Source organism: Pieris napi, chromosome 4, assembly GCF_905475465.1.
Source record: "Pieris napi chromosome 4, ilPieNapi1.2, whole genome shotgun sequence".
Lineage (NCBI taxonomy): Eukaryota > Metazoa > Arthropoda > Insecta > Lepidoptera > Pieridae > Pieris > Pieris napi.
Window position 1 is genome coordinate 6,507,106 of NC_062237.1, and position 20,434 is coordinate 6,527,539.

At 34.6% G+C, this 20,434-nt stretch overlaps 3 protein-coding genes across 3 annotated transcripts; 2 read left to right on the plus strand and 1 right to left on the minus strand.

Annotated features, from left to right (window-relative positions):
- The first annotated feature begins 371 nt into the window (after positions 1 to 371).
- LOC125048895 (odorant receptor Or1-like) lies at positions 372 to 8,566 on the plus strand. Its single transcript, XM_047647848.1, has 10 exons — positions 372 to 375; positions 1,409 to 1,518; positions 5,195 to 5,301; positions 5,381 to 5,491; positions 5,800 to 5,854; positions 6,263 to 6,406; positions 6,513 to 6,692; positions 7,008 to 7,112; positions 7,721 to 7,876; positions 8,398 to 8,566. The coding sequence occupies exons 1-10, from the start codon at positions 372 to 374 to the stop codon at positions 8,458 to 8,460; spliced, it is 1,035 nt and encodes a 344-aa protein (XP_047503804.1). The 3' UTR covers positions 8,461 to 8,566.
- Positions 8,567 to 10,358: 1,792 nt separating this feature from the next.
- On the plus strand, positions 10,359 to 15,226 carry LOC125049153 (multiple inositol polyphosphate phosphatase 1-like). The gene is made up of 7 exons (XM_047648283.1): positions 10,359 to 10,755; positions 11,247 to 11,404; positions 11,794 to 12,081; positions 12,901 to 12,999; positions 13,499 to 13,708; positions 13,888 to 14,135; positions 14,841 to 15,226. Exons 1-7 carry the CDS (start codon positions 10,590 to 10,592, stop codon positions 15,082 to 15,084), a joined length of 1,413 nt encoding a protein of 470 aa, XP_047504239.1. The 5' UTR covers positions 10,359 to 10,589; the 3' UTR covers positions 15,085 to 15,226.
- Positions 15,227 to 16,154: 928 nt separating this feature from the next.
- LOC125049220 (multiple inositol polyphosphate phosphatase 1-like) lies at positions 16,155 to 20,235 on the minus strand. The gene is made up of 7 exons (XM_047648370.1): positions 19,938 to 20,235; positions 19,551 to 19,699; positions 18,897 to 19,169; positions 18,345 to 18,443; positions 17,950 to 18,140; positions 17,041 to 17,304; positions 16,155 to 16,483 (listed from the first exon to the last, which is right to left on the minus strand). The coding sequence occupies exons 1-7, from the start codon at positions 20,080 to 20,082 to the stop codon at positions 16,318 to 16,320; spliced, it is 1,287 nt and encodes a 428-aa protein (XP_047504326.1). The 5' UTR covers positions 20,083 to 20,235; the 3' UTR covers positions 16,155 to 16,317.
- Between the last annotated feature and the right edge of the window lie 199 nt (positions 20,236 to 20,434).

Genomic DNA, 20,434 nt, shown 5'->3' on the forward strand with positions numbered 1-20,434 from the left:
AAACACATGAGTTGCAAACTTGGATCTTCATTTTTAAAATATATTTAAAATATAAAAAAAGATCACCTAAATTGTAAGAACAATAGTATAAAAAAGTTAAATTAAGTTAAAAGTTAATTATTTATAAATTATTAAATAAAATAAATAAAAAATAAAGTATGTTTATGGGGAATATAAGATGTATTACTTATTCCACGTCATAAAATTTGAATAGGTAGACATCCCTACTCATCGGCAAAGAAGAAAGAGGTTGTAGGCCGAGAGAAAAAGCCGGCGTAAAAACTCTCGGTACTCTTTTAAAAAAAATCTTATTATGTAGATGTTAACGCTTTTATTAAATGTAGCTACAAAAAGCTATTGAACAACTCGATATGGGTAAGGAAAAATTTATATCATTCACATGTAATTTTTAGATATTTTTATACAAATTGAGGCTTTGAGCTATAATTAAAGTATTTAACTTATATTTCACGTATATAGATTTTGTTCTGCATCAAAAAACGCGTGGAAAAGGCAACTCAGTTTTCCGATTGCAGTTTGCAGTTTTTTTTCTATCAAGCGAAGTTATTTAAATCGTGTATCGATCTTTCAAAATGGATACATAAACTACTCAACTCCACCATATATATTTTCCATTCTCCCTAGAATGAAACTCCCTAGAAATACCCCTATTCGTCACTTCTCTCCTTCAAGAAATGATTACGAAAAATGGAAAGAAACAATGTACTTTTTTGGAGTTTGGCAACCAGATCGGTCCTTAACAATTACGAGCACGAGATAAAATCGAGATTGGTCGGCTACGTGTGGCTTAAACTTAAAAGTATTTTTAGTGTATTGAAATGTTTGTTATATCTGCAATCGATATAGGCAATGTTGTTAAAATTTCTGTGTTATATATATAAGTACGTGAAGTACTCAAACTAAGCAAAATGAAGTTCTTCATTGACCACACTTACTACGGTCTAAAGTTCTCACTCAATGTACTACAATTATCTGGTTTTTACAAGCCTGATACGTTATCGGGATTTCGGGGAACACTATACGCTGTATACTGCATTATGTTTTATGTGTTTATTCTGGGTATTGTTTATTTTTTTATCTATACAAATTATTGTTACTTGTGATTTGGGATAGGATAAAGAAACTCTCGTTCACAATCACATTTATAGTAGACCATTTTAACCATGTGACATTGCTGGAATTCTAATTTTTTCAGTATGATGTCATCATCATAAATATCTATTTAGGTTTGGCTATACATTTTTCGGAAACTATATCAGATGACTCCATGAGGTAATTCAGTTTCATCAAAATCGGTTGATGCATGTGTAATAGGTATCTAGGTAAAAAATTAATTCATCTAAGTTACTTGTACTCGTATGTATTTTTGTATTACATAATATTAAAGGTACATATATCGTGATCCAAGCCGGGGAGGTCGTTCAAGTCTGGGGTGACATTCCGCTCATGACGGCCGCGTTTTTTCTTCTGTTTACTAACTTATCACTCTCCTTGAAAGTAAGTACAATGAACTTATAGTAATAATAATAATAAAGCCTCTTTAATGCCATACTTTACCTTTACAGAAATTACAAATCAAATGGGTGTTAGTTTTGTTATTATGCGCTTGGTCTACGTTAGTTGTTGTTATTTCCATTACTTCGTGTTGGACTTATGGACTCATTTTGGGTAAAGACCTCTTCCAGAACTTTCCATTTGGATCTTTTTTGCTTCCTACATCCGTTCCAACCTAGATATCTTTACGATATCGTCAGCCCATAGCTTTTGTGGTGTTGCCACGTTTCTTTTCCTTGGAGGTATCAAAATCTTCCGCCAGCAGAACATTCTTACAATGAATTACCCATTATAAGTAATTTCTAATATGGCATATAATATGTAATGAATTTAAACACCATTTATTAATATTGGTATTCCTTTTTTTAGAAATGGCTACCTGATACAATTTGAACGTACAAAATGGACCTTCCCCTCTAATATAAGATTTTTTTTTCATGATCATACTTTAATTATTTTATTAATAATTACTACTTTAGTGATATATTTAATGATAAATTTATAAATCGATTTCTATTAGAAGGTACAGTGGGTGGATTCGGCGGTCCATCTTTTATCTGTACACCTTGCAATACGGCCTGCTCATTTGGGTCAAACTCATGGGCTAGTTCAGGTTGAGGATTGTTTAAAAATAATACTTTTTTTATGCTGATATATATTTTGATATATTATTCACAAATATTCCTTCATTTACGTTTGCTAAATATGGAATTATTTAGTTACTAATTTGTTGAAAAAAAAGAAAAGTTTTAAAATGTCCCCTTCTGTGGACTGTTCGTGAACGTGGTAAGCACATTTTGACAAATGCTGTTCTTAATTAACAAGTGTTATCTCATAATAAATATTAATTATCGATAATATGTATACTGAATGTTAAAATGTTACCAAGTTACTAAATATATATCTAGCTAAACCTACACAATTAGCAATAAACAGTTGGTTATGCAAAATCACGTCTTTTCTGTAGACCTTAAATTCAATCGATTTTATCGAGCTAACTCAAAATACTATTTCACAATTATTTTTTTGTACTGGCCACAATACACGGCTGGCGTTTGCCAGTTTGGATTGAGTGACTGAGCGCTCGTAGTTTATTACAACAGTTTTTATAAATTTTACTGAGTTTTCATCAAAGATCAGTGAGTCTTTCCTGTTCCTGGTGTATATTAGTAAATAATTAATGAATTTACCGATTAGCATGCAGCCATCGTTTCTTATTAGGAGTGGTTTCGAAATGTTTTAAATTGTTTGTATAACGTCAAAACTGATCGAGCAATGCTTACTTTTTTAATAAAAGTCCTTCCTGTGGACATATTTTCTGTGGACTGAGAAGTCCACACGAGAGACATTGTCCACAGAAAAGAGCAATATTTATTTGGAAAGTAACGATAGTGTATTCTTAATTTGTAAAATAATGATTTTATTGCTCGTGCTTTAAGCCAAGCTAAGATAATACGTTATTCTACCGCTACTGATGTTGCCAGGGCTTTCTGCTGTAACAACACTCTCAGTGTTTCTTGCCTGGAAAGGACGTGTTTGCAATGCTCTGAGAATACAGTAAATTTTAATGTGATCAATGGCAATGATACAATTATTTACCAAAGATGGATCACTAAAAAGTGTTAGAAGTCATTAAAGGAAAAGAAAAGCTATGCCAAAAAACTATTAAAGAATCCGTTAAAACTACTCATCAATTACTCGTTAATATTTTTAAGACAAAATTACCTACATATTTTCAACATCTTGCAAATAAAACCAACACAGAGTTATTCGATCAATCAAACAAAACTTAACGCCAACAGATGGCTTACTTCCAATTGATTTTTCAGAAAATTATTGCTGCAAATATGGATCAGAAATTCAATCAGCCCATTTTGGCGGATCTAATGCACAACTTTCACTTCATACATGTGTGTACTACTCGTCAAATAATCAGCCACCAACAAACCTTACACAAACCACATGTCTTTGCACTGTATCAGAAAACTTAAGACACGATCCCGTGTTCATTTGTGCACATTTAAAACCTGTTATTCAAAGAATAAAGTTACTTACACCAGATTTGAAGCAGCTGCATGTACTCAGTGATGGGCCTACTACCCAGTATCGTAATAAAACAATGTTTCATTTAATAGCAAACTATCTTAGCAAAATTTCAAAAGCAGAAATCATTAACTGGCGTTTCAGCGAGGCAGGACATGGCAAAGGTGCTCCTGATGGGGTAGGTGGATGCATAAAACGGACATGCGATAATGCAGTTACAAATGGCCAAGATATATCGAACATTGATAGTTTTATTTCATGTTTAAAAGGTAACTGTAAAGGCATTGAAATTATTCGTATTGATAATGAAGTATCTAATATACAAGAAATTGCAAACGTCAAACTTCGTCCTTTTAAAGGGACCTTCAAGATTCATCAGGTTGCATGGAGTGCAAAAGCACCTAACATTATACGTTGCAGACGATTGAGCTGCTTATTATGTGCAGCCCATATTGAATGTACCCATTTTGAAATTGGACAAATAGAGGTTGAGGGCATTTCGTGTAATTTTATAGAAACACAACTTCTACAGAATTTTACATCTTCTTCAACCCCCAGTCCAGCAACCACTAATAACACTACATCAGCCTCTACAGCCACTGGACCGACAACCCCAACTCTGCTTGAACCCTTGTTTAATACACCATCATTGGAATCATCACCAAGCCCAACCCGTCAACCATTAACCCCACAAAAGCCAAATTTAATTAATACACACTCTGATGACTCAGTAACTCCTAATAAATTCAGGTTCTGTCCAACCCTTGATGTAAGTGACTTGGAAAACTCAATTACACCACCAAAAGTAACACCCAAAAAATCCAGAGTCCGTGCATTCCCAGAATACAGTGACTCTGACGACTCAAATGCACCACAAAAGAAATGTAAAGGCCGTTCATTTTTTGATTCGAGTGATGATATCTTTTAAAACCCTTTTTTTACTTTGTCTTGTTTATATGAATAACTTTTTAAGACTAACGTAACGATTGTTTTTGTTTTTTTTCTATTCTGTGGAAGTATGTCCCTTCAGTGGTCACAAAAAAAATTAAAAGTTTAATATTTCAGTCAAAACTGAAAAACGATCTTGTTTTATATTGTCATTTAAATGCTATGATTATAAGGTAATAAATAAGACTGATTTCGTAAAAGTTCTATGTTTTTTTTTCACAAAATTCTGACTCGTTTTGTGTATGACCCATTTATGTTTAGGCTGTAAGGCAAGGGTTAGCGCGTCGGTGATCTTAGGTTTCGGCTCACTTTGAATGTGTTCACTTCGTATTTTGTGAATCTTTTTTAGGATACTCCGCTCCATTGCTCTCTGGGCACTAGTCACCTTTGACTTCACGCTTTCCGTAAACGTCTAGGTTTGGTTCCCGTAGACCAGGCATGGGAGAATGGTAGTGTTCATAACAGGGTTTTTTTTAGTTCTAGGCTGTAGTTTCCTTTCAAAAGTTTTGACCTGCATGGGAAATAAGAAACAGCTTTAGCCCTTTTAAGTGTAAGAGACCACTGTAAGGGCTGTAAAAATGTAAGATATTATGCCATTTTTATAATTGATAATTATTTCAATTTTCAGATATTTAATCTAGTGTTGAAAAGGGAGACGATCAGGACCATTGTCAATAACTGTGAACAAGAATTAATTTGTGAGAAGAGAGAGACTGGAAAGAAGATAATTGCAAGGTTACCTAAAGCGTTGGTTTTATATTTATGTAAAATGTTTACGTTGGTTTATGTGTGTTTTTACGAAGTATTTTTTTAGATTTAATCGTCAGGCGAGACTTCAATTGTTCACATACATTGCATTAGCTGCGGGCACGGTATTGGGCTGGGCTGCCAGTGCGGAAAAGAATCAGCTTCCTTTGAGAGCATGGTACAATATTAGTTTTGAAATAATAATAAAACCGTTTTTATTTCCATATCCTTAAGTTCCATTTCAAATGTTGTTAGTATTTACATTCATAGCTAAATGTTAGTCACCTGTGGATGAAAGCCTCCTCCAATCTTTTCCAGATGTACTATCTTTGCCAATAGTCTGCCAGTCTTTTCCTTCTATTACTACGCCCACCTTCTTTTTGGCCTGCCCACTCTTCTTTTCCTGAGGGGTTCCTTTCATTGTGTTGTCTTTAAATTACAAACTGTATATTGGTCTCATAATTTTATATAAGTTATCAATTACAGGTACCCCTATGACACGACTCAGTCGCCTGCGTATGATTTGACATACATTCATCAGGTACCTACTATAAATCGTTAAATTTTCATTGTACGTTATTTAAGTGATTTATTAGAGGATTAGATGTTGGACGAGTACCTCTTAAACGTAGCGTTAAATAAATAAAAATAACTTCAATCTGTTTAATAAATATTATCTATGTTTAAATTTTACAAAGAGATTGATTAATTGATAATTAAACGAATTTGATACAAAAGTAAAGAAATCACGAACAGACATCAAATTTACTGATACGGATCATGAAAGTGACTACCAAAGGATTTCTGTCAAGTTTTCGGACGCCACTCTTGTTTCGAAGCTATTAAGTTATGAAATTGTTACTTTTATTATAAATCTTAGATTAGTTAGTAAGTTCGGCTCAAAATTCTAGCTGTTTAGATTTTGGCTATAGTAATTGTTAACTCGCAGTGCGTAGCAGTGGGACTGTCGGCGACTGTAAATGTCAGCGTGGACACGGTGGTGACATCCTTGGTGGCGCTCTGTTGCTGCCGCTTGCAACTGCTGGCTCTCTCACTGCAAACACTCTTTGATGACTTGCCATTACAAACTACGGTATATTTAACTATAAAATATATATACTATGGAGAACCTACATGGAATATTTTAAGTCCGCGGAAATAATTATTTTTTTGTATCTTTACTAAACTTGACTGTCCAGGGTCTACTTCATCCGTCAGTAGAGCCGGTAGCGTGGGACCGTCTAAGGGAGTGCATACAGCAGCACCAGACGACGCTAAAGGCGACAGTTTTCCTGCAACGATGCTTCTCTTTGCCTGTGCTAGCGCAGTTCACCGTCTCCGTGTTTATTATATGTGCAACCGCATACCAGCTTTCTGTTGTGAATATAAATATGATGAAGTTTACTTAAACATAGAATCGCTTGCTAGATTAGAAATTACTTGGGGTAATCTGGTCTGAACACTTTAATAACATAACATTCGTTAATATTGAAGGTTGAACTATGTAATGCCTATTGAGAATCAAGCTACGTTACTTAAACAGCAATTCTGCTTTCAATATTACATTGTCGTGCAACGTAAATTCAAATTTGTAACATAAGCCACACATTATACTAAGAGCAATTGGGTTTCATTATGTTTCGACATGTGGTAGTTTAGTAGTAATTTTTAAGTTTGTACTGTTTATGTTATAGGAAACTGCAAACTTTATCCGTACGGCGTCAATGATTTTCTATTTGGTCGTGATGATGTATCAAGTGTTCGTTTACTGTTATCAAGGGAACGAGATTCAAGTCGAGGTATTATTAATTTATGAAATAGAAAGAAAAATCTCTATTATACATAATAAAAAACGATGTTTAGTGAAAAAAGAAAGTGCACTAGCATCCTCCATAAACTACTGTTGCACAATAAGAACAATTTTCGTTTCAGCATTGGACAGGATGAGATTTTGTTTAAGATTAGTAGTGAATGTATAAAGTTTTCAATCGTAAGTGAAATCTTGAACTAGTTTCCACTGGATTAAATTAATTAAATACCTTGTTATTGGCTGATAAATGGCACGATAAAACCAATTATAGATTTCAAATTCATAAAATTTCGTAATAATGGCAGGATTACAGGTTGTAAGATAGTAATTTCTTATCAATGTCTGGTGTGCGTTAGGGCTAGTGAATGAGGTGTGACTTACACGTGTGAAGGCCGGGCCGGTAACAACAATATTTTAACATAACACAATCTAAGCGTTTTTATGATAAAATATATACTGTTTTATCATTAGTTCAGACGAATAAATTTTTAAATAACCCTTTTGGGCCAATCTGCTAGTCAATGGTTGGTCTTGTTGGGGTCCTCCTACAACACGTTTGTAAATTATATTAATGTATATTCATCCTTTTCTCTGTAGAGTGAGGCAGTTTGTGATGCGGCATACGTCAGTGAATGGTTGGTCTGTACACCGCGAATGCGCCGCGCCTTGGTTTTGTTGATGACGCGTACACGCTGCCCCGTCATACTAAGCGCTGGCGGGCTTGTAAACCTCTCATTGAAAACTTTCATGGGGGTAAAAAACCACTTGGATTTTTTTTAATGCCAGCTATTCAAAAAATAGTCTTAAACAATGGAAATTCCACTCGAAGGGAAAGTATATTAAATAACAGTTTATTGCAATTCTTTAAATAAAATGTTGTTTTTGCAACAAAATTCCTATTTCCGTTTGGGAGAACTTTCCTACAGGTCAGCATCGAAATTTTCACCGATTTTTTTTCTTTTTTGGTAAATATTTTAAGCTTAAGATTACCAATGTAAGTGATCAGACTATGTGATATATGCCTGTTAACATTAGATGAGAATTTCCTGTTCTATCTTATCACTAAGAAATGTTTGCCAATACAGCTATCCGTTACAAGAAACAAACTCATCTACCCACATATTAACATATTTATTACAGTTACCGTAACAACTTAAGTTAATGCAACTTAATCATGCCTGCATGAAATGCATCTTTACACAAATCAAACTGTTGAGCTATTGTATAATAAGAAATGAGCATGCTTAAACATCTGCATTTGATATTTTTTTCAGATAATTAAAGCATCGTACACATTCTTCACGGTTCTACAAGGAGCTGGTAACGGAACAAAGTAGTATCATCTCTTTTTACTAATCCCGTCCCGTATTTAATCTAATAAATAATTATTTTAATAACACTCGTAATGATAGTATTTTTTCGAGTCTTGTTCTACTAAAATGGCTTTCCCTCATCACGCTAAACACTAGCTCATTCTTGGGTATGTACGGCCTCCTCGTTTCAATAGACGCCTGTGGTTTTTACGAATGTATTGAAATTATTATGTATTACGACTCATTGGTCTAGTGGTTAGTACCCCTGACTGCGAATCCATGGGTCCCGGGTTCGATCCCCGGCTGAGACAAACATCGATGTGATGAGCATTTGGTGTTGTGCTTAGGTCTTGGGTGTTTAAATATGTATTTATATGTCTATATATCTATAATATGTATGTATGTCCGTTGCCTAGTACCCATAACATAAGCTTCACCAGCTTAGCATGAGACTAGGTCAATTGGTGTGAATTGTCTTTAAAAAAAAATACATTTTAAGCTGCATTCATATTTACTGGATCTAGAAAGATCGAAAATCCTTTGTCAAAAAAAGGCATTCAGATATCTAAAAATAATTAAAGAAATAAAAATGTGTTTAACTGTAAAGTATCTGAAATAAATGGCTTTTATTATTTTTATCTATTTTTATCAAACGCGAAAAACGTGCGAGCGTGATAGACAAGTGCGTACGAAGTGCAGTGTTATCAGACCAATAGGTCCAGCTATCTGGATCCAATGCTATCGACATCTTGTAAAGGTGTGTGTACAATCACGTATATTGCCAAACTTTGCTATATTTAATTTAATAACGTAAAAAGAGAAATTTTATAACAAACAGTTATAGTTCTATACAACGATATTTAAATGACAGTTTTCATGGCTTTGATCTATACTAATATTATAAAGAGGAAAGGTTTGATTTTTTGTTTGGTTGAAATGAATAGGCTCCGAAACTACTGGACCGATTTCAAAAATTCTTTCACCGTTGGCAAGCTACACTATTCCCGAGTGACATAGGCATTTTTAAAAAAAATTAGGTTTGCTTACTAAAACTTGAATAATCTAACCCAAGGTGTAAAAAAATAAACAAAAAAACTTCCTTCAATCGTGTGCGCTGCGAAAACTATTAATGATAGAACAAAATGATGTATAAAAATTTTTCAGGACACATCACTATCTATTAAAAATGTCGCGACAGCATGTCTCTATCTTTTATAGATACGTCACAATAAGCGTCCTTTTATTATTATTTTTTTTATTAAAATACCACCGCTAGAAAAGGCTCTTCATTAGTACCTAGGTATTGATCCTTATCAAAATATTTACCAACGTTTCACATAAGCTACAATTTAATGGCATAACCACCGAAAAAGCATGGTGGATTGGTGTTCTCCTGCCGTTTCTCTTGAATAGTTTACTACTATGTAATATAACAAAAATCTTAGCCACAGCAACGCTTGGCCGAGTCTACTAGTAACTTATATAGATGATAGATATCTATGCTATTTGATCTGTTCGATCCGCTTTGGTTGCTCTGGATTCGAATATCGAGGGAAATTCTTTTGTGTTATAAACTAGAAGTGTTTATTTCCCGATTATAGAATTGATCGTATAAACCAAATGTGATTAATACAAGCAAAAAGTATACTACCTTATTAAAGTAATCTTCTACAAATTATAATAGGTACATCATCACCTAACCATAAAATCATCAAATTAATTAGAATTAGCAAAACATATTGTTTTAAAAACAATCTCACGGTCTTTTATTATATGCTACAAATATATTTTTTCTTATTCTATACAATGATGCAATGAGAAAATTGGTATTTAAACATTACAATAACGACCTTCAGTTCATTGCTTCGTTGTACACTCGTTATTATCAACGACAATACTTAGTATATGAATATATCTTTTTATCAATTTATACAGTAAAACGCGCGTATAAACCTGTTTTATAGTTATGTATTTAACTGTTCATGTGTTATCGTATTCCCGTTTTTATTCTCTGTAAACATCGCGCTGGAACAACATATACTGTTCTAAAGAAAAAGTCACCAGTGTACAGTTATCTTTAGATACTTCTTGATTCGGTTTTTATCTTTGCCTATATAAGAGATGATAGTGTGTGTTCTTTAAGACGATACGAAATGTTGTTACGCACTGTGTTGGTAGGAGTTTTGTGTGTTTGTGTGGGTGTAAGCACGAAAGATCGGTCATGCTACTGGAGGGCAGAATGCCAGGAAACGTTATTTGCGACGAGGACTCCCTATGATGCTGTACGAGGGGATATACGGGACTGGCCCTTACTTGCGGGTAAGATGTTATTCTTGGTTCAAGACAGGAGTCATTTTGTATGTGTTAATTACACTATTTATGTTTTTTTACAAACATGTAACCAATTTTAGTTTTTTTTATTTGGGAGTCGAATACAGCATTTCCGAATTGAAATCATTGAAATAACTAAGATTACGTACGCTTAAGTTTAGCATAACGTACGTTGTGAACATAAGGAAAAATAGTTTGAGCAAAAAAACTTATCAAATAAATTGACAATGCATCGGGTTAGTATATAATTAAAATATATTTGTATAACTTGTACACTACCTGATACTTGCGACTTAATCTGGGTTTGATTAAAATACCGGTTAACGTTTCTATTCGTTAACGTACTTCTTAGTTACCGTTAGTTTTTATCTTAAGTTTTCTGGTTTTGTATTCTAACATTCATAATTCATAAATTTGTCAAGCTAATCACTTACAGTGAATTAAATTTTTCTAATATCGTCTAATCAATTTGGTTAAAGGTTGTGAAGCAATCAGCATGTGGGCACTAGTTCGTCATGGCAACCGGAACCCTGGTGATAAAGAGACTATCAACATGCGAGAACTGCAGGCTCGGATTAAGGATGAAATCATCGAGCACTTTGATTACGAGATGGGATCCAGCCAATTATGTGCACAGGTTAATCTTGATAAATTAATTCAGTGTGAATTGAGTGACTCTTGCAGTCTAACTTATATATGCACTATTAGCGTTAACTGCTTTTGTCTTTTCTGTCCCTTTCCTAATTATCTCTTTTTTCACAATGTAGATAAAGAGGGAAAGTGCAGCTTTAGTTACATCACTGAAATTTGTGTTTTCATAGAAAATGAAAGTCACTTGACATATAGTTTTCTCTATATTAAAGCCTAGGACAGATGTTTTTTTATTTAATTAGTGTATATAATGGAAACTACCTACTTTTGTCATTCTTGACTACTTAGTCACTAGCACACCTAACCTTTTAGCGTAAGATTTTGTCAATTCTAAGCTTAAAGACGAGTTTGATTTAGAAATAATTTTACACCTAGGATATAGAAAACTTTCGCAAATGGAAGTGGAACGCAACAATGGAGACATCACAGAAGTATCTCACTGGAATAGGATATGAGGAGATATACCAGCTGGGTTCTCGGATACTGCAGAAGTACCCACAACTTTTGGATTTCCCAAATTTTTCCCAATTTGATGTGTACGTGCGACCCACATATAAACAGCGAACTGTCACCAGTGCCATGGCTTTTCTTCAGGCCTTCAATGAGGGCAAAGAATTAAACCTGACGGCTGACGTGCCTAGAGAACAGGATGACGTATTAAGAGTAAGGATAGAGTATAAGAGTAAATATAAGGCATTGTACTGTGGATGTTTCTATTGCGAGATAGAATAAATAATTTACGAACAGTAAATAGTTTGAATCAAAAAAATAACACTAATATCGTAAAGAAGTAAATTAAGAAATGTTTGCAAGTAAAAATTACATAGGTCAATTTTTATTTCATCACAATAATATTTATACGAGCAGTGTTGATCTAGTGGATTCAGCGTCCGACTCTCATCCCTGAGGTCGTAGCTTCGATCCTCGGCTGTGCACCAATGGACTTTCTTTCTATGTGCGCATAAAAAATTCATTCGAACGCTGAAGGAAAACATCGTGAGGAAACCGGCTTGCCTTAGACCCAAAAAGTCGACAGCGTGGGCACAGGAGGCTGATCACCTACTTGCCTATTAGATTGAAAAATGATCAGGAAACAGATACGGAAATTTGAGGCCCAGACCTAAAAATACAATTTTTAATAATAATAATATTTAAAAATGGTTTATAGGTTACTTAAATAAAGTTAGGAACTTATGTATCTGTGGCAGCGTACCTTTAATTACAATTTCTCGCTGCATCGCAATATTTATTCGTTTAGCGAGGAACGACACCATCTAACAGGCGCCAACTTAGATATTTATTTAATTTATGCTATACAAAGTTCGTAAGCAGTGGACTATGTTAGCTAGAATTTCTGACTCTATTACATCTACCGAATTCTATAAGGCATGTGCCTTCCAAATTAAATTATTCTTATAACGTTTAATCTTATAAACACTATGTGTGTATTACAGAGATGATGAATAATATTATTTTCTACAGCCTTACGACAACTGTCCGCAATATAAAGACGAAGTGAAAAATGGACAGCTCCTCAGCGACCAGCTTGAAGCCTTCTTCAAAACAACTGAGTATTTGCAAGTAATGATTTGATTGTTTTCATATATTTAGTAATAGAACATATAGATGTATCTTTTTAGTTAAACGCATTGCTTTCGCAATTCGGGCTTTAACCCTCTTCAGCTTCTGTAATCAGCACAAGGATGGGACAGTTATAATTTCTACTTGTATTTAACTGATAATTATTAATTATAAAAATTGGTATAAACATCTTGAGATAACTTGAGCCTTTAAAATCATATTCATATATTAACTTCTGAACTAATTCGATAACGCTCATTCAAGATAAGAGCGTACCAATACTTAAAAGGCCAGCAACGCATTTGCGAGCCTTCAGGCATAGTGAGTCATTGGCGGCACTTAACATCAGTTGAGACTCCTGACCGTTTGCCCCGTGTTCTATAAAATAAGTTTAAATGTACTTTTTACAAAATTGAGTCACAACCACCATACAACAGTTATTATTTATTTTGTTCATTCAAAGAAAAGTTTTAGAATCTTATTAATATAACGATTACAGGTACAGAAAAGTGTCACAGAACGTTTGGCACTATCACAGACGTTATCTGTAGAAGAAATTTTTACATTATACGAACTCTGCCGTTTCTATCGTACATGGTCTCCAGACCTTAAGAGCCCTTGGTGCGCTGCCTTTTCCTCTAGTGATCTGCTAGTTCTGGAATATAGAGATGACGTTCGTCACTACTACAAGAACGCCTATGGCTTTCCGGTAAGGCTGTCAAATATCACCCTACACTTATCTATCTCTTCTTCATCTGGAGAGTTTGTAAACATATTATTACTCTGGAATATATAAAAGTAGCAACCTCGACTTCATCCCATAATATTACACATTTATCACCATATTAATGACAATAAATTTGAAATATCTGCGGCTTATTTTTTTAGATCAACGCAAAACTTGGTTATCCAGTACTGAAGAATCTATACGAAAGTTTAGAATTGGCCAAACGAGGAGAGGGCAAAAGCATAGTAGCATACTTTGCCCATGATACTCTCCTGGGTATGGTCTACAGTGCCCTCGGACTATATAAAGATGGCGAAACTATTACAGCGCAACATAGAAACCCTTACAGGACTTGGAGGACCTCTCACCTCGCTCCATTTTCCGCTAATATTATGGCTTACTTAAATAGGTGAGATTGGGAAGCTTTTTTTATAATTCCGGTTTTTTTATAATTAAGAGACAATTTGTGACCATCTAGCAGAACTCATATCTGGGTCGTTTATTAATGATTGATGAAAAGTGTATTTATATTTAAAACTCGAATTTAACAATATTATATCATTGCGTACAAAATATATGCGTGCTTAGTTAACCTACGGTTTCCTAGAAAAGCGGTGCCGTTATCTAACGGCCGTAATGTAACGTTGGGTGACGTCACCCATACGTTGTCTATAAATAACTTCAGAGTAGGTTTTCTAGAGAACGTTGAGTGTCACCGCAACGTCAAATAGCGGTGCTGTCATGCAAATGACAAACATAAACAGTAGTTCAATGCTTTTCGCGTGTAGCGGTGCGCATATTTAATTAATACAAAGACTTGGACGAGCAAAAATGATGAACAATTAATTGATTTTGTTAAAAATCATGAAGCTTTGTACAATATCAAATGCAAAGAGTACAGACAAGCTCACATGAAGCAAAATTTTTGAAACGGAATTGGAATAAAACTTCAAAAATACGGTCGCACTACTTTCTAACCACAGCTTGGCCACCGTAAAGACGGCCGTTAGTAACAACCGTAAAATGACGGCCGTTAGTTAACGGCACCGCTTTTCTAGGAAACCGTAGCTTTTAATCGACAAAAGGGATAAGTTTACATGACGTTAACTTTCAGATGTAACGATGGCTCCTACAAGGTACAAATATTTAACAACGAGAAGCCGACAATCCTATGTCCTCTTGAAGGTTGCACCTGGGACCAGTTTGCCTCCATCTTCCAAGCCTTCACTGACGCCAATCTAGACTTTTGCAAACTAAAAGAATTAGGAATTCCGAATGTCCCTGGAAGTGCTGCGGAATTTACGTCGCTAACTGGTTTACTTTTTCTGACGCTCTCCATCATCATCCTTCGAATATGATAATGGTTTCCAAATATATAATTAGTGAAATTTTTGTATATTTTATACTTTTTATTACAAAAATGTGTATGTATGGCGTGTTTAGTATGGTAACTTTAAGATTTACTATATTAATTTAATAATATAAAATTCTTGTGTTCAACTTGTTTTTATTTTTTGTTTTTTCAAACAATACCAGCCACCATTTACTATGTTATATGTATATGACCTAGAGATAAAGGAATAGCACAGGAAGGTCAAGTAGATACAGCCACGTGGATAAAGGAAGGTTGAAAGTCAAAAGCAGTAACTGACATTGATTGATACCAATATTATCGTTTAATGACAGAAACCGATTGCTGACAAAGCAGCAAATAAGAACATGTATAATGGCTAGAAAGTACGGTCTAAATATTAACAAAACTCGACCTGCTGATAAATATTTAAAAATTAGTTTGTTGGCATTGGCCGTTTAATTTGGACATTAGAGTCTAGTCTGTAAAGGACCGTACAAACTAGTGCCAGTATTTATAGCAACCTAAATTTGTGATAGACAAGTTTCCTGACATTACGAGAATTCGTTCCACAGCTGAACCGACTACATAGTCAAACTGACATTCGCGTTATTGCTCCGATAATTGTTTATCCATTTGTATCTCTATAGAGGCCTAGGAAATATATTAGTGGTACTACTTGAAGCTATTTTTTAAATAAAAGTACTATCTATATCTAAAGAAAAAACTTTTTACCGAATTAAAGTTATGTATTATTATAAATTTACAATTATTTGACATAATTTTAAATTTATCCGACGTTTCGCGTGCTTTACAGCGGGCGTGGTCACGGTGACTAAAGACAAAAAGTGTTGGATGTCAAAAAAGTATCACAGCTGTAGAGAAAGTTGCATTACCTGTATTTATTTCCCGGAGTTGGTATCGACTAAAAGAAGACCCTCCATCTTTACTTTACCTTAACGTCGGATAATTTAAAATTATGTCAAATAATTGTAAATTTATAATAATACATAACTTTAAACCGGTAAAAAGTTTTTTCTTTAAATGTGTAAAGGTTATGTTAATCAAAGACAATACTATACTATCTATATCCTTAATCTCATTTATTCAAACACCAAATAACATACGCCATAACTTAAAATATCTTATTAAGACAACAAAATTCTTACTAAAACATTTTGAATACGATCAATATACCACACTTCTGTCGTGCAGATAAAAAGCTATTTAAAACACCAATTTACGAAGTAACGAGTGTCTCGTTGCAAAAAGCCAAGTCTTGTGTGAAATTGTTGAACTTCCTGTAGAACTGTTGCCAAGAGCAAGCGCGACGGGAACACAGATGAACTTCCTTCTCATTTACGAAGAATTGGACTTTAAAGATGCTCCCTGACGGGTCGTTGCATCTGTTTATAAAAATACAAAATATGACAAATGGCAATTTTGAAATTATGTATTAATGTACTTAGAGGCCATCCATAAAGTACGTCACATGTTAATGGGGAGGGAGGGTATCACCGAAGTGTGACATCGTGTGATAAGGGGCATGGGGGGGTCAATACTTTTGTGACGTCACATGTTAAAATTTAAAATACTAAAACGCAAAGTTTGGATGTGAATTAAAAATTTTAAAAACTTACGAACTTGATCTATATTTATTAATAATTTAGCATTCTCGCTATGCGATAATCTCTCATGCAACGTCATTTAACTTCTAGAGCGGCGTTGTAATGCAAGTGAGACACTCAAATTCACTCAAATTTTGAATGGTAAGGATTTAAAGATAAATTTAAAAAATGTGTGACGTCACAATAGGAGGGGGGGGGGGGGTCTTAAAATTCGTGTGACGTACTTTATGGATGGCCCCTTATTTCTAGTCTATGGTCGTTTATTTCAAATAATGAATTATAATGTATAGCACATATAGTCGTAGTAAAATAGGATCTAAATATGTAATACGCACTTGTTCAACACAGCTACAAAATTAGCCGCGTATGGAGTCAAAAAGCTTGTTCGCCAACGCCTCTTCTTGATCCTTTCATACCCAGAAAGAGCTGGCCGGTCCACGTACAGGCCTAAGGCGGCATAAAGCATCCCCATCATCGTATCGTGGGAGAAGTATGCCGAGAATGAGGTAACACCCTGGGTTCCTAACTCAAACTTCTCGTACAAGTCCATTAGACTCGATGCGCCTAATTTACTGTTTATGGGGTCACCGTGTCCATTCCTGTTGATTTAAATAATATAAAAGGGTATTATTAGAAAGCGTTTATATTAAATCCTAAAATTAGAACTGACTAGAAATGTGATTATTTTATAAATAGTCTTAAGCCAAGGTTAGGTGGTGACAAATTTCCTGTGATTCATTTGAATTTAAATAGCTTGGTGGCATTTGATTTATGGATTGTCCAAATTAACACGATGAGTAAAAGTGGACTAGTTGGTGAATCAAGTTGGATTATCTCCAAAATCAAATGTACTTGGTGTTAAAGGTATATGATTTAACTATTTAACTCATAGGAGTTATATAAATATAGATAATATAAATATTTTTGGTAAGCAACTAAATTATTACTCGTTAAACGAAAATTAATCAATTAAGCTTTTTATAAATTTGAGGAATACTTAAATGATCCTAATCCTTGGGATTGATTTGCTCCAGTTCAAACAATACTTGGCGATTAAAAAGAGTGGCGGAAAGTTTCTTGCCAGTTCTTCTTACCCGCTCTACGTCATTGACTTGCGAACTGGTAGTAAATGTAAATTTACAATTAATTTAACATCTTTCTGACAATTCATAGGTGTACTTGTACCTACTTGAATAAAGATATTTTGAGTTTGAGTTTGAAATGCCATCAATAACTGATCGTACCTATAGTAATGTTGTAGATCTTCGACGTACTCAAGAATCTTAAGATCGTTATCACTAAAGAGGCTGCACCACGCATCTGTCTGTCTTGGTGAGATACTGCGATGATACCGGCAGACATCGTAAATCAGAAGAATTGTCTTTGGACTCAGGGGCTCTTCCAGGCCCGTCCGTTTCTGGATTGATGTTTGTACCTATAAGAATCGATTTACAGAAATTCATTTTATTGTTGCCATTACTCACTTATTGATATTTGCGTAAATTAAAGTCAATCTTTTTGTACACTGCGGTTTACTTGGCAGGTGTATAGTTCTATCAATAACTTCTACGCTATCCATTTTTATTTGGTAGGTAGTATAAAAGCACATCATATTCTTATTAAAAGGAATAGTTCTCACCTTTTTAAATTCATGTGATTGTAGATATTTATCAGTTTCCTGTGGGATCTTAGGGCCGACGAGGATGTCATAAAACCTTTTCTTACAATGTCTATAGGGCTGAAATATGATTGTATTATATTTAATTGATAAACTAGTACAATATTAACATAATATAGGCGCTTAGCTTAATATAAAGTCATCTATCAAAGTAAATACAAAATTTGAACTATAAAGATACAGAATGTCATTAATAATTATAAAAATAAATGATGACTAAAACAAGTAATTTTTATGAAATTCGTATTAAATCCGTATAATTTATGTGTCTAAAGCGGGCCATAGACGGACCGCATGTTGCAGTCAAGACCGACTGCAATATGCAGTTTGCTCAGGAACTGCTCGAGCGGTCCGTGTATTGCGAATATGAATTTAGTATGGAAACTGCAGATCGCCATGCGGCGACCGCTTAGAGCAGTCGGTATCCGCTGCAACATGCGTATATGGCCCGCTTTAATTTAAACAAATATTACATTAATTTGACTTACGTAAATTACAACTTTGAGTACTCACTCTGGCTGTCAGGTCGTCACTTAGAGAACTAGAAATGTTCAAAGTCTGATTGTTCCTCATCAGGCCATCTGCGAAAGCATTCGCGCTCTGCTGGGTCCTCTGTTCAATGGAGGCTCTGATCTGGTACTGCTGTAAGTTCTTAAGAACATTTTCAAACTTATGCCCGAACCTTTGCCCTATGCCCTGCATCTCACCAGTACCAGTAGCTGTCAGTTCTGATTGCGATGCATCTAGCTCTTCATTCCAAATCCATTTTTCCAAATTTTCGATATCCTATTAAGTTTAAGTCAGTTAAGTTTTGTAGATAGCAGTAAAAAAATTACGTACATACGTATACGTATCGAGAGAGATCGGGAGAATTATATGAAAAAAAGTAAATTAGAAAATCACTTTTTCATCCAAAAACAGTTATAAGTAGATATTATTAAACGATGACAGTTCTAACAATTTTTGAAGAAAATTCTCTAGTCGAAAAGTTATTTAAGAAATTGAGTTAATTTACTATTTATCTTCGGATATTATAACGTCAGACCTCTCGTATAAGTACTAAAATCTTGAAATCTATGTTATCAAATACGTTGATTAGAATGTACCGTCCACGCTACACGAAAGTGTTACCTTGTTGTTTTCGCTGTTTTACTCTTATTTTTGTACCTGTTCACACATATCCCCACGTCCCTCTCGGTGTGCCCGCACCACCTCTGGCGCAAGTCCCACCACAGCCTTCATCTTGTCCAGCTCCTCTTGTTCGGGACTCCTCGTGCCATGACGGATCATCATCCAAACGCTTACCGCCTCGCATTCTATATATATGATAACAATCGTTGAGTAAAACCCAAAGTAAAACAAAAGAAAATATTTGGGAATACGCAATTTAGTCAGATACATTTTCTTTACCCATACCAAATTGTTGCGAAGAAAAATGCTATCATTAGTTTTTGTTCACTCTAATAATATGTATATGTTTATGTTCGCTATTTTATGAGACTTCTTACATCATCTTCTCTTTTCTCACAATTTATATACGTAACAACTACTTACTTTCTAATACGGGGACATCCCTTATATCTCCTCTGACCACGTCGTACGGAGTCTTGGTACCGAAGAGATTATATGGGCACTTTCCATTCCAGTAGCACTTTCCTTCCGCTCCGCATACCGACAGAATAAGAAGTAGCCTCCACATGACGTCTAGCTGAAACACTGACTATCCATTATCCACACTGAGTCGTATTTGAATACTAGAACGCGTGCTTATATCGCTAATTGGATAGATTGCTTTGTTTTTACGGTTCATTACATACTGCTTATAGGTCGGCCGTACATTGTGCTACTTTTGTCGTATGCATCCCTATCTGTTTAATTTTCCTATAAAAAGTGAAAGCAAGTTAACGTAATCATCATATTTCGGCACAGTAATATACACTCAGTTTCTACTAATTATTAAATTATTTCCTTTTTGTATTAAATTTTTATTTTATACTAGCTGGCCTGGCGAACATCGTACCGCCTAACAGTCGTTTCTTTATTTTTATTAA